The sequence below is a fragment of the Austrofundulus limnaeus genome, unplaced genomic scaffold, assembly GCF_001266775.1.
Source record: "Austrofundulus limnaeus strain Quisiro unplaced genomic scaffold, Austrofundulus_limnaeus-1.0 Scaffold6, whole genome shotgun sequence".
Lineage (NCBI taxonomy): Eukaryota > Metazoa > Chordata > Actinopteri > Cyprinodontiformes > Rivulidae > Austrofundulus > Austrofundulus limnaeus.
The window spans coordinates 24797-38364 of NW_013952408.1; the positions used below are offsets into that span (position 1 = coordinate 24797).

General features: G+C 38.2%; 1 protein-coding gene across 1 annotated transcript in view; it reads right to left on the reverse strand.

The window, feature by feature from the left end:
- LOC106532763 (pituitary adenylate cyclase-activating polypeptide type I receptor) overlaps positions 1-8231 on the reverse strand; it is a 25926-nt gene extending 17695 nt beyond the window's left edge. Inside the window, exons 1-2 of the mRNA XM_014028901.1 lie at positions 7934-8231; positions 7190-7316 (exon numbers count right to left, since the gene is read on the reverse strand). Coding sequence (XP_013884355.1) covers positions 7190-7316; positions 7934-8044 — 238 coding nt within the window. The 5' untranslated portion in view covers positions 8045-8231. The remainder of the gene's footprint in view (positions 1-7189; positions 7317-7933) is intronic.
- Between the last annotated feature and the right edge of the window lie 5337 nt (positions 8232-13568).

Below are 13568 nucleotides of genomic sequence, written 5' to 3' on the forward strand. Positions count from 1 at the left end.
CACACACACACACACACACACACACACACACACACACACAACCCTGAATTATTAATCTCAGCATCTTCTCTCTTGCTGACTCAAGCTGACATTTCTGAATCAAGACGAGCGTTAAAATGAACTTTTAGCTTGACTTTCATGGGATTCGCTGTTTGCTCGGAGGGGGGTGGGGGGGGGTCGAGGTGTAATACTGCAGCTGTCGGCTGCACTAACACCATCAGATGTGTCGCTATCCGTGTCCTGATCTCTGCACAGATCATTCCTAGGCCGAGAAAATGGATCCTAATTACCCAGAAATTTATTCTGGCCACATGTTTGTGGTTTTATGTGATAAATGTTAACAACTGCTGGGGTAAGCTGCCATCAAATTGATTTCAAGCATCCATAAACACCTCGAGATGGTTGTTCTCTTTCCTGATTTAAATGTGCCAGTGGCTGCTCAAAGAAACAGAACTGGAAAAATGTGGAGAACGATGTAGGAATTTGGTTGTTTTTGTTTAGTTTTTTAAGAAAAGGAGGTTTTGATGTTTGTAAAATTCCACAGAGCTCCTTTTCGTTCATTCATAAATTTGACTATCTTTGTAAGGGTGTGTTAGTTTTTCTGTCTGTCTGTTGGCAAAGTAACTCATTAACCACTTGACAAGTTTGAACGAAATTCTCAGAAAGTAATCACTGTATGTCCTTCTACAACGGATTAACTTTTAGAGTGACCCAAATTCAAGATGGCTACCACAGCTAATCAACCTTAGTAAACACAAAAATGGCAATAACTCAGTCAGATTTAAAGATACTGAATTATAATTTAGTTTGCTGAAAGCTGCGATGTTTTCACAACATATTTTATGAGAACTAACAGAATGCACATGAAATTAGTTTATTCTTTTGCTTTTAGCGTCAAATGTCTTTGGCGTTCTGTGATCTAAGAACAAGCCATAGCTTTGTTGATTTTTTTAATTAAATCTCTCATTATGGACATATCATGTCAGCAATAAATCTGCCTAATATTTCAAATTAAAACCTTTAAGAAATAAATAAAAAATCCCAGTTCATTTGCTGCAGAAAACCAAAAATATTAAATAATTAATTTGGCTTACTCCTCCACCATTTAATATATAGATAAAATACTGTATTTTAGTTGTTGCAAGAACTTATAAAAAGTGTCTTTAATAAAGTTGTTTAATGCCAATTAAAGTGCTGGCAAGATATTCAGGTAACACAAGTTGAAATTGTAATATTTATATTTCATAAATAATAAGTGGGTTTGTTGGTTCCAGGAAAATAAGAAGCTCAGTTGAGGACTAATAAGCTGCTGGGATTTGTTATTTACTATCCCTGTATATACTCTTCTATGTATGCCATGAAAAACAAAACAGCTAAATATTTCCTAGTCTCTTTCATTAAACAATCTAATTATGTTGAAAGCATGTTTTCTCTGTTGTGTTTTCATCCACTCTAAGCCAGACTTAATCACATTAAAACAAAAAAAGGAGTTTTCGAACCTTCTCCTGTGAAGCGCAGCGAGTTTTGAGGAGAGAAAATCCATAGTGGATAAGACAATAAGACGATTAGAACTTGCAGTGAAGTGCTCTTTGGAAAATAACAGATGAAATAAGTTCCTACTTAACTTTCTGTTGGAGTTTAATGAGAACAGAAAGTGACATTTTCTCTGGGTTAACATGGCCAAAACTGACACCCAGGATTAAGAGATTTAGGGTAGTTTTGCTGTGAATACTATGATTAATCTCAGAATTGATAAAAAAGAAATATCCTCCTGAAAACCTCTTGTTGGATTTATGTGAGAGAAACAGAATGGTTTAATCCTAACCCCAACCTGATTAAAGTCAAGACAATGACCTGTAAACAGTGTGCCGGGGCCGAGTCTGTGGCACGTTTACAGGCGCCAACAAATCATTTAGAAATGTTATTTGTTTCGACTCAGCTGCAACATTAATAAATCCAGAGGGGCTGAAGGCAGAGCTAAATCACTGAACATCAGGTGTAAAATTCACTGACAAGAGTTGAATTAAAGTCATTTTCCACAATAAAGCTGCAGATTAGGGCAATAAAAAGTAGATGAGGTATGAAAGTTAAGTATTTAGTTTTGCCAAAGCGAGGCACATTAGACTGCTGCTTTTCAGTAGAGCTGATGCACACTGACAGTATGAATATGGACCATGGCATGTTTAAACCCACTGACAGGACGTGGGCTCACACAGAAGACACCGGAGGCGGGTGTTCTGAAAAACATCCAGCACTGCGTGTGCCTTGAAGTTTGCTCAAACTAGTTAGAGACTGTAGCAACTAGTTAGAGACTGTAGCATCACAAAGGTGGCAGGGGATATGCATTTCTTAAGGGAGGCTTTTTATTGTAAACCAGCTGAAAGATCACTGCATTTTTGGTTTCTCTTATTTGTTCTATATAATGAAGCATATAAGTTCCACGTCCTTTAGACCTACTGCTGCCAGGAATCGACATGGAACCCTCCCTCACCCGCTACCCTACATGCAATGAACTCAACCTTGACGATGCTCCTCGCAAGTGGTGGGTCCACGTTGAGGTGACTTCTTGTTATTTAATCTAAAAAAAAAAGTTTAGAAGGTTCTCTCAGTGGGTTCTTCTTTGTTGATCAATGAAGAACCTGTCCAGAGAATCTGCTCAACTTTTTAAAAGAGTTTTCTACCTGGATCATTGAGATCCATCAGGACTTCCTGTTATTCTTTTGACCAAGCCTCGGAAGCCAAGGCTTGCAAACCAGGCGCTTGCCAGTGAGTATATATATCTTAGTTTGACCCCTTCCCCAATCCCTGTTTGCCATGTGAGACCCTACCAGTGACCGATGCCTGAGACGACACCACACGTTAAGGTACTGATTCTTCGGAGGGGTGCATTAGACATTAGGAGAATTAGGGCGGGGAGTTCTGTCATGGTGGGGGTTCAAAGCAGAGCCGTGGCTCCTCTGCATCAAAAGGAGTCAGTTGAGGTGGTTCTGATTAGCATGCACTCTGAACGCTTCTCTTTAGAGGTGTTCCGGCTACATCCCACTAGTAGGAGGCTCCGGGTAAGACCCAGAACTCGCTGGAGGGATTATCTTCTCTGGCCTTGAAACACCTCGGGGTCCCCCAGGATGAGCTGGAATGCATTTGGAAAGCAAGGATATCTATTATATCTGAGAGCTTCTCTTAAAGTTTATTTTATGCAAGTGTGTTTTTCTGTGCAAGAACTGGGGGATATGGAATGCCAGGCTTTTACTTCATGTTTTAATTTAGCATGTGACGTGTGCACATCTGACCGACAGTCCTTCCAGGATTTGTCCTGGTTTGCACACTTTACTGAAGTGAACTGAAATTCTCCTCACTGTGTTTTCTTTCATTGGATTCCTCTCACAGATTAAATTCCCTCCCATTTCAAATGACACTTTTGCTCTCTGTGAAGTGGTAAAGACGCTTCCCTCGGGGAGTTCCCTCTTCAGGTTGTTTAAATTCACATCTCCAGTCATACAAACAGTGAGGGGTATAAAACCTGCCATGGGCTGAGCATGAAAAGAATTCACTTTTTAGATTCAGATTAAAGCCACCAAATGGGAAAAATAAATTATATGATTCAAGAAAAAAAAAGCATTTGTCTTTCCTCATCTACATGACAGGGCGAAGGCAGCGCAAACCATAAATTATCGAAACTCACACTGTTCGACTTGGGATGACATCTTTGTGTTTAATTACCGATTGGAGGAAACTCGCTTCAAACTGTCAGAGTTTTTTAAAAAAAAAATAAAAAACGATGGTTCATTTTAAATGCATCTTTTCAACCCAGAATGTTTTCTCCCTCCATTCAGCAGGGCTCTATTCTCAGACTTTGATAAACAGGCAGCTGAAGGGGAAGCTGTACACGTCGCCACTTGAATGTCACCTCATTTTGGATTAACCGGCGAAAGAAATGACTTTGAGCTCAGACCGAGGCTTTGCAGAGCCCCGCTGATGGTGTCTGCGTCTGGACATTCAGCAGACTTCTGAAAGCTGTTTCAGAATCTGAAGCAATTCACTTTTCATCCCTAATGTGTGTTTGGTTTTGTGTGGAAAAATCATACAAAAAATGTTGGACAAATAATATTTTCAGCCCTCCAGAATGACTGTGTGAAGGGGAAACCAAGGTGCTGCTGATTTTGTGTGAAATGAAGATCTTTTTGTTTTGAATTGATTATACATCTAAAGGCCCAACATTTTTTTTGCACATCTCCCACCACCTTTCATGCCAGAGTTTTTGGCATAGATCATTTTATGAAGAAAACTTACAGTTTTAACAAGTTTGCAAATAGTCACATGCAATCGTGTGAGATAGCATACCCAAAGAATGTCTCAGCTACTACCACAGCAAATTTTATCTTAATTTATGTTTAATTGAGTAATTTCTCACCACTTTTGTGATGGCAAATTTTTATTGACTGTGGCACTCATCTTGAATTGGATTTACTCCAAATGTTAATGAGTGTAAAATATATGTCTAATTATTACTTTCTGAAAGTTTCATAGAAATTTATCCAGTAGTTCTTTGGTTATTTTGCTAACAGACAAACAAGGTTGATTTCAACAGATATTAAGTTTTTTTCAAATGAGCAGTTAACACTTAAAGTATGTGTTGTGAATGAGTCTCAGCTACTACCACAGCAAATTCTATCCTAATACGTGTTAAAATTAGGGACTTATAGCCATTTTTGTGTTGGCAAATGTTGATTTGCTGTGGCAGTCACCTTGAACTGGATTGACTTCAAATGTTAATGAGTGTAAGATCTACAACTAATTATTAATTTCTGCAAGTTTCATAGAAATTAATCCTGTAGTTCAGGTGCTATTTTGTTAACAGACAAACAAGATTAATGCTTAAGTTTTAAGCAACAGTGCCATGTGATCAGTTAGCGTGTGTACAACTATACCAAATTTAGTATGCTATTTATAAAATTGACCAACTTTTAGACATTTTGTAATTTCTTCTTTTTTTCATGTCAGTTGCTTTGAATTAGTTGGCACCAAAAGTTTAATTATTTTTATTAAGTAAATCCATCGATTACATCCTTAAAGTTTGGTTAAAGTCCTGTTATTTATGATTTATTCTGTAAACAGAAAGTCAGAGCTGACTTCAGCAAGTAATACTGAAGTTTTGAGCAAATATCTTGCACCATTAGAACACAGAACATATGTTGGGGATGAGTCTCAGCTACTACCACACCAAATTTTAGGTGAATTTAAGTAAAACTGAGAGAGTTTTGCAGCCAAGCAGCCTCAACACGTTTTATACAGAAAAACAGTTCCTGTCTTGTCTGTTTGGGCTCATTACGACATGAATCACTGATAGTTAACATTTAAAAAAAAAGTGAAAATTCATCCCTCCCTCTTCAGCTCTGCATGCTAACATGTTACCTGGACGGACACCAGCAGGACACCCAGGAACATCCTCCCCCCTCTCCACAGTGGAACTCATCAGCTTTCATTTATCTGCACATGGAGCCGTGGACAACTCTGCACCCGTGTGCCGAGCGGCTTCAACTTTAATTAAGATCAAATTAGGCTTCGTCCTTCTCCCACCGGAGAGCGGCGTGTGTGCTGCCGTTCTGAAGCCCTCTCTGATAAGTGCAGCTATTTATTGATTTATTTATTTACTTATTTTGTGGGGGAACATTTGAGCCCACTGGGAAATCCCAGGTTCACCAGTTTATAATTAGGTTAATTTAGTCCGATTAGGAAGACGAGCAGGTCAGGCCTCACTGTGGGGAGAGGAGGTTTCAGAGTGGACATGATGGAGATACTGGGATGTATCATCACACATTTGAGCAAACATCCAAAATAGCTGAAGTTTTCAGCTTTTCTCACAACACTCACAAACATCATTTACATGAGCAGAACCAGACTTGGTAAACTATAAAATCACTCACTCTTCTACCAGTTAATTATTCAGAACTGTCACCTTAGTTTGAGTAACAACAATAATTGATTTTTTTAATGAAGGTTGAAGATTTCACAAAGGTGGCGTTCAGGATTTCTATGTTTTTGTTTTGTTTTTAAGCTGCGTCTAAAACTTTTATTTCCTTAAGCTACAAATATCAAACCTATTCCTTGCCTTTGTATTTTTGTGTTTAAGAACCTGAAACCAATATTCTCAAATGCCACACAGATGGCTGCACAATATTTATTGTTATTGCAGTACCATCTGTACCACAAAGTAAAATAAAAAAATAATACATCCCTTATATTTCAAATAACTTGTTTTATGATGCTCACATCTGGTTTAACTGTCAGTGAAGACAAGGAGAGCATATAAAATCTGAGTCTTCTGTTAATAAATTTTTATTTTATTTATGGTAAACATGTATTTTTGTTGTTCTAGAATGGAAAAAAAAGCTTTCTGGAAGCAAAGGTTTTGTGTAGGATATTTATAGAAACCATGAAGCTAAAATCATTGTTTGGATGGAAAAATTAGCTCTTTTTAACAATTTTTGGAGGTATTAAGTTTCAATTGGTGAATCAGACAAATAGATGATTTGAAAACATTAGTTTGGACTCTAAGAACTCTTTTTAAAATCAAGTTAGCACAAAAAGTAAGGACAGTTATGTTTGATTATTTCTTTGTTGGGGTTGGTGTCAAAAGCAACAACAAAATAAGATATTTGAAGATTTGGCTAATTTTATATGCACAACCTGCTGCTCATTTACCAAATGCATGTTCCTTATAAATGTAGCACCGTTTAAAATGGAAATTATGGTATTCTACCAAGAAGCATTGTTACAGCAAAGAAATAATTTACCAAACACTTTCTTTACTTTTTGTGCTATATTTGACAAATAAAGACAAACTAATGAATAACTTCTCAACAGAAAATCCAATCTTTGAAGCTGTTGCTCTGAAAAATTGGACTTTTGTTGAGTTTGAAATTTTAATATTGCAATATTATTGAAATAACAAAATATCACCATCTAATGTGGTCATGGCTGCAACTTCAGATGATAGCTATCACTTTCCATCAGGCGACCTATTAATAATCTGTGGTGCAGTTTGATCCTCCTGTCTGCATTTTACTCCTTTGACGCACAGACATCATTAAAATTATCAGAGTGTCAGACTCCCTCACTTATCTCTGTCTCTGTCTGTGCCTCTGTGAGAGGAAACATAAAATTGCAGCAGCATCACACAAGAACGCACCGCTGTGATGGCTCTGGTTCTGGTTCTGGTTCTGGTTCTGCGCCTCGCTTCTCCTCGCCTGGCTGCAAACCTCCTGAGCCCTCAGATGCTGAGAGATGATGGCGCAGTCCGGATGAATTGCATCCCCCTGAACACAACACACAGCCAGGTTATCTACAGTGGTGCAGATCGTTTCTTATTATTGAAGTGGCCATGACGCGTAAAAGGGGGGCGGTGACACATTAAAAAAAATAAAAAAATACAATCAAAAGAAACAGTTTTACATAGTTCTTGGGTATTTATATTTTCTCAAGTAATTTTGACAAAGAAACATCTGAAGATGAGGGTTTTTTTTTTTTTTTTTTTTTTTTTTTGCCAGCTTATCTTTGCAAAGTCGTGCGCAAATCTTGAAGACAGCTGCGCTTTCCTGTGATTCCTGTTTTTGGATTTTCTCCTCCGTGTTTATCCTGCTGGTGCTGCCTTTTGATTGATGGATGCAGGTGGATGGGATAGCGGCTAATTAACGGGGCCCGCGGCGTTAATGAGGACTCCGGCTGTCCGAGTGCCCCCCACCCCCCGGAGGGATTCAGGGGGACTCCGGACAGGAAAGGTTAACAACGTTACAGACGGGATGTCACTGCAGATTGTCCCTGATTAACAATGTTGCTTTTATACGTTTGGCACAACTTTTAACGCACTTTGTTTATTTTTTGTACCCTGTTTTTTTTTTGTTTTTTTTCTGTGAATGAATAAAAAATGACTCACCATCGGCTTTGACCACAGCTGGAGGTAAACGATGAGAAGGAGGACTTTCTCATGCCGTCCCCTCAGCCCAGGACCGCTCATCTTCTGGACGCTCCGCTTCAAATCCCGCATCTGACGGGGTGCGCAAAACCCCAAGCGCGCGCGTTCCTCTGCGCCTCTGCAAGCCTCGCTGCTGCTCTAAATGAAAATCCACTCTCTCATCCTAAAATAGACGGAGCACCGGGTCTTTCATGCCAGCTTCAAAGTTGAGGGAGAGGATGCTCTCTCTCTCTCTCTCTCTCTCTCTCTCTCTCTCTCTCTCTCTCTCTCTCTCTCTCTCTCAGGCTCTCTCTCTCTCTCTCTCTCTCTCTGAGTTCAATCAGATGAAGGAGAAGCTCCACCAGGACGACTCAGAAAACAAACAGCCGGTGGCCTCATTTCAAGTCAGAGTTTCAATTATTTGGAAATGACGCAAGAAGCTGGTGAAGATGTAACCATTAACTGATGTTGAACTCAACCAGTCAGAAACAGTCAAAACATGTCATCATCATCATCATATTTGTTGTTGGATATTTGTTAATGAAATGCCAAACAAATTTCCATAAATGAAGCTTCTTAACTGTTCATGAAATGAGATTTATTATTTGACATGTTACAAATCAGGTTTTAACAAATATTTAATAATTGATTTGTTCAGTTTGGACAGTTTTTATTTCTTCCATGTAAATAAAATTGGTAATGAGTTTGCTGGTATGGCCAACAAATCTCAACGCACAATTCAAAAGCAATTTGCACCAGAGAAATTGGAATTTTCTGCAAAATAACCACGATAGGCTGAGTGGTGCACAATCAAAATGTGTTGAAAAAGGCAGCTAAGCTAACAGAATGTTGCTGGTTTTTACACCCTATAATTTTTCATGGTGTTTGCTGCAAAACTTAACATAAAAATGTTTTTCTGAAGAAAAAATGTTTATATGCAGTGAGTAGAATAACATTTTTAAAATTCAGAGTCCCCCCCCCAAAAAAAGAAGACACCTTAAGTTAAATGTTTGAGTGCATTGACTAAAAACTTTTATCGTCACCCAACAACAGAATGTATTAAGTTTAAGAAACATAAAAAGTTACTTTAATGACTTAGAAAAGACTTTTGCAAGGATCTTAGTGAGTAAGATGTTAAAAAGTAAATTAGAGAAACTTAACAAATGTAATTTGTCAGCCTAATATTACCAAAAAAAAAACTAAATAAATATTGGGTCGAAGTAAATCATGTTGGTTTGCTAAACCAATTGAGTTAACCAAACATAATGTGTTTCTTAAAGGCAGATGGTAACTTAAAAATATTGTTGTAATAATTTCCACTCAGCTTTTTAAGTTGAGCCAACAAAATATTTTTAAATGTATAAAGTAACAAAGAGCAAAAACTTTAGAAACTTTGTTTATCTAAATTTTGCTTGAATAATTTCAGACAACTTTTCACTTCTAGGTGCTTTATTTGTCATTAACGCATGTTCCCTTTGTGCTCTGCATTTGACCCATCTCACATGAGAAACACCCAAGTGGAGCAGCAGGCAGCTATGTGAGTGCCCGGGGAGCAGTAGAGGGTCTTGCTCAAGGACAACACAACATGTGGGAATGGAGGAGAGTCGAACCTGTGACTTTCTGGTCCTAAGTCGGCTGCCCAGGTTGTCTGTACATTCTACTCCTTACATAAAAAAAGTAAAAAATCGATCTTGCTATTTCAGTTTACATTCTGACTTTTTTTTAAAGAAAAAAACCTTGAAACCCGTCCAGTTAAATCATGCCTCCTGTACAAAGTGAATTTAACTCTGGTTGGATGAGAAGTATACCCAACACCCTACTGGATTGTACTAGATCCATCACACCTGTATGACACAATTCATGTCACACTCCAGAAGGACCTGTAGCTTGTGAATATGACCTAGATGTGTAGCTGAGACAGGTAGCTCAGTGGAGTCCAAAATTTTCAATGTTAACATTTTAAAATTAAAGTCATTATGACCTTTAGAAAAATGTTTTTTGGGGAGATCACCCCCTAATAAATGTCATTTTGGAAATTATAACTATTCGCTTTTACTTTTAATACTTAAATAACCCTGCATGTCTCCAGTCCATCACTGGGCCACAGATACAAACAACTGTGGTTATTCCGTATGTTGCGGGTGTTTCGGAGAAACTGAGACATTTATTTTCTAAACATGATGTCCCAGTGGCTTTCAAACCCCAAAACACATTACGGCAAAGACTGGTTCACCCCAAAGATCCGGTTCCCCGGCACAAACAGAGCAATGTTGTATATGCTGTTAAGTGCCAGGAGGACTGCGACCAGTTATACATCGGGGAAACAAAGCAGCCACTGTTCAAAAGAATGTCCCAACACAGACGAGCTACATCTAATGGCCAGAACTCTGCAGTTTTCACTCATTTACAGGCCAGCGGTCACTCTTTCAGAGATGAGGATGTTCTCATTCTTGATAGAGAGGAACGTTGGTTTGAGAGAGGAGTAAAAGAAGCCATTTTTGCGAAGAAAGACGGTCCATCGTTAAACAGAGGTGGAGGCCTCCATTTTCAGTTGTCCCCCTCCTACAGTGCTACTATTGCCAGTATCACTCCACCCCCTGTTAACAATAGGTGTTAATTAGGTGTCAACAATAGCCATGTGATGTGAGTATCAGTCACATGGAGGCAGTGCTTAAAAGCCTGAATTTTGCCTGAAACTCTCAGACTGAAGAAGTCTCTTGGAGAAGAGACGAAACGTTTCATTAGAGAAGAACCCGTCCAGAAGACCTGTACATTTTTTTCTTTTTTTTTTTACAAACAACTATTTACTCGGTCACACCTATAGGGATTATTTAGAGTTACCAAGTAGCCTGACGTTCATGTTTTGGTCTGTGGGAAGAAAATGGAGTACCTGAAAACCCACACACGCACGGACAGGATTTGCAAACTCTACCCAGAAACGTCCTCGGCCGGGGTTCAATCCAGCAACCTTCTTGCTGAAAGGTAACAGCTCTACCAAGTGAGCCACTGCGCCTCCCTATTTTGTTTCATTACAGAACTAAATCAGAATTGTTGTGTGTTTCACATCTCGTTTCCATTTAAATCTGAGCCGAGGTTAAACAAGCTGACTCTGCATCAACTGCATTAGCATCCAGGAAAATTGGGCACCTGCCCTGAAGCCCAAGAGATTGATTAACTGTGATTTCTGCTTTCCAGATCCTTTGGGTTTGTTGTGTTACACAGCCACCTGGTCTGTGGTTACTTATAATAATGATAAACTAACAAAGGGATAAAAGACATAAAAGAGGGAACTGGTGGGTCAATTTTTGTTTTCATTTTCCTTCATAATCTTTGCTCTAATTTTCAGAGCTTGTCACTACATTAGTTCAAGTGTTGCACTTTTAACTTCTCTTAGGTTTTGATTTGTTTATGTGAGGTTTTAAAATATTTCATGAGATGATTTTGATCTAAGCAAAAAAATGTTCCTAAAAGGCAAAATAAAAACATAGACACACCAAATAATCCAGTGGGAATTAAACAGGAGAATAATAAAACCAAATTTAGAGTTTCAGCTAAAACAATCATCGCCCCGAGGCATTCAGCTGTCCACCTTTTTTATGTTATCATAAAACATATGTTCAGTGCCTTGAGATGCAACATACCATATCTTATGATTATAATTATAGGCTCATTAAATATAAATTGTACAAAACTGAATATCTGTGGAGTAAAAGTCCACAAATACTGAACAGAGGGAAACCAGGACAGGAAGACAGGAGTTTCTTTTGTGTGTTATTCTTATGATATAAGCTTTTTATTTTATTTTTTATTTTTGTTTGCATGCTCGTTACATTTTATGTCATTTTCTTTTGATTTACAGCAGCTTAAAAGGCAGCAGAGTGGCTTTTACAACAGCAGGCATTTTGTGCTGAGCAATTCACAAACGGGGTCAAATCACTCAGTTTCCCATTGTGAATGTAGATCAGGACAGCGCTAAACCGGTCAAACCTTTCCCCTGCAGAATACCTTTCAAGAACAACAATGTCGGCCTCGACCTTCAAGCACCTTTCCAGGACCGCTCTGTGCATAAACTGCAGGAACATCTCGTAGCAGATGTTTTAACAAAGAGCATCCTCTCAATCGGCGGAGGAGAATAATTGTAATTATGCTCAAGAAATTTCAGACGCGAATCAGCGTCTCAGAAGAAACGACCCACTCTGCAAGAATCTGAATGATTTCAGGTCATCAGGTTCACAAAAACATGTTGAGAACATGATTGCATAACATAGTTTATTTTCTGCATGAGTTGTTGTTTTGCTTTGAAACATTACTTGTGCTGTTGTCTTCAGGCTCACAGAAATTAATGGTTTAAAGTTGAAGCTGGATCAAGTGTAGTCTTCATTGGGTGCTTGGTTTATTAATTAAGAGCTCACAAGGAAAATATTAGCTGACATGCCTGAATTACTGCCTACAATTGTAAAATTATTGCTCAAAGTAAATAACCTTCAAGAAAGATATTTTCCTCTTCAAATCAGTGTTGGTTTCCTCACAAAATAATAACAACAATAAGAAGAAGAAATTCTAATTTGTAATAAAAAAGTTGGTGGAGGCTGCTAAATGAATAAATCTTGTTGGTTGAAAATGTTGGTGTTCTTCCTCCGCTGACCCATAAATAAGTTGGGATGTGTTGTGAGTCAGGTCTTGCTCTGAAAACCCTAAATATGTATCAGATTTGGTCTGAGAGCACAGCTTTGTTTTAGCTCCACACAGGCATAATCACCGGAGCAGAAAGAGTGTTGTTTATTCAAGCATTTTACACTCAAACATCTCTTTTTGCACACTTTAGACCTCTGACCAACACTGTGAACTTTTGAAACTGGTGCCATTTTTTTCATGTTACAAAGAAAAAGTGATGAGACTTGCAACAGTGATTCAGCAGTTGAACAGGACGGTTAAAAGTTTACACTGTTTTGGACTGGACTGAACTTCAACCTGCGACATTGTATTTTGCTTTCAAACAAAAAAGGGGTAGCTCTCTTGTTGTGAATGAATATTAAATTGTTTGATCTTTAAACTGTTCTTAGAAAGTATCATTTAACTGATATTCAGTAACACATAACCTGTTGTGAGTTATGGAGAAAAGGAAACAGGAAAACGTTGATTCTTTAATTCACTGTGAAAAAATGAAAAGAATAAAAACTACAACATGGCTGGGTGTGGGGGGTGCATGAAGCTCAAAACAAAATCTACACATTTTCTTGTTGTATCAATGTTTAAAATTTTTATTGGAAATTAAACATTTTCAATCAAAATTGTGACCGACTTGGCAATCCCACAGATTTATATAGCCTTTATATCTATGGGCAATCCTGGCAAAAGCTACCGTCAACTTCCGTGTTTGTTCCAAAGCATCATGGGAAATGAAGTTGTTTCATCAAAATGGATCATACCAACTGTAAAATACGCTTGGAGCTAAAATTAAAATCCCCTATCGTGTCAGAAAAAATTAAGGTTTGGATTATAGATTATGTACATGAACATTATTGTTTAATATTTAGAATAAAACGTAGATAACTGAAGAAATTTCTTACATCTCCCCCCCTCTGAAACGGAAGAGTGGCGGCTGCCCGTTAAAGCC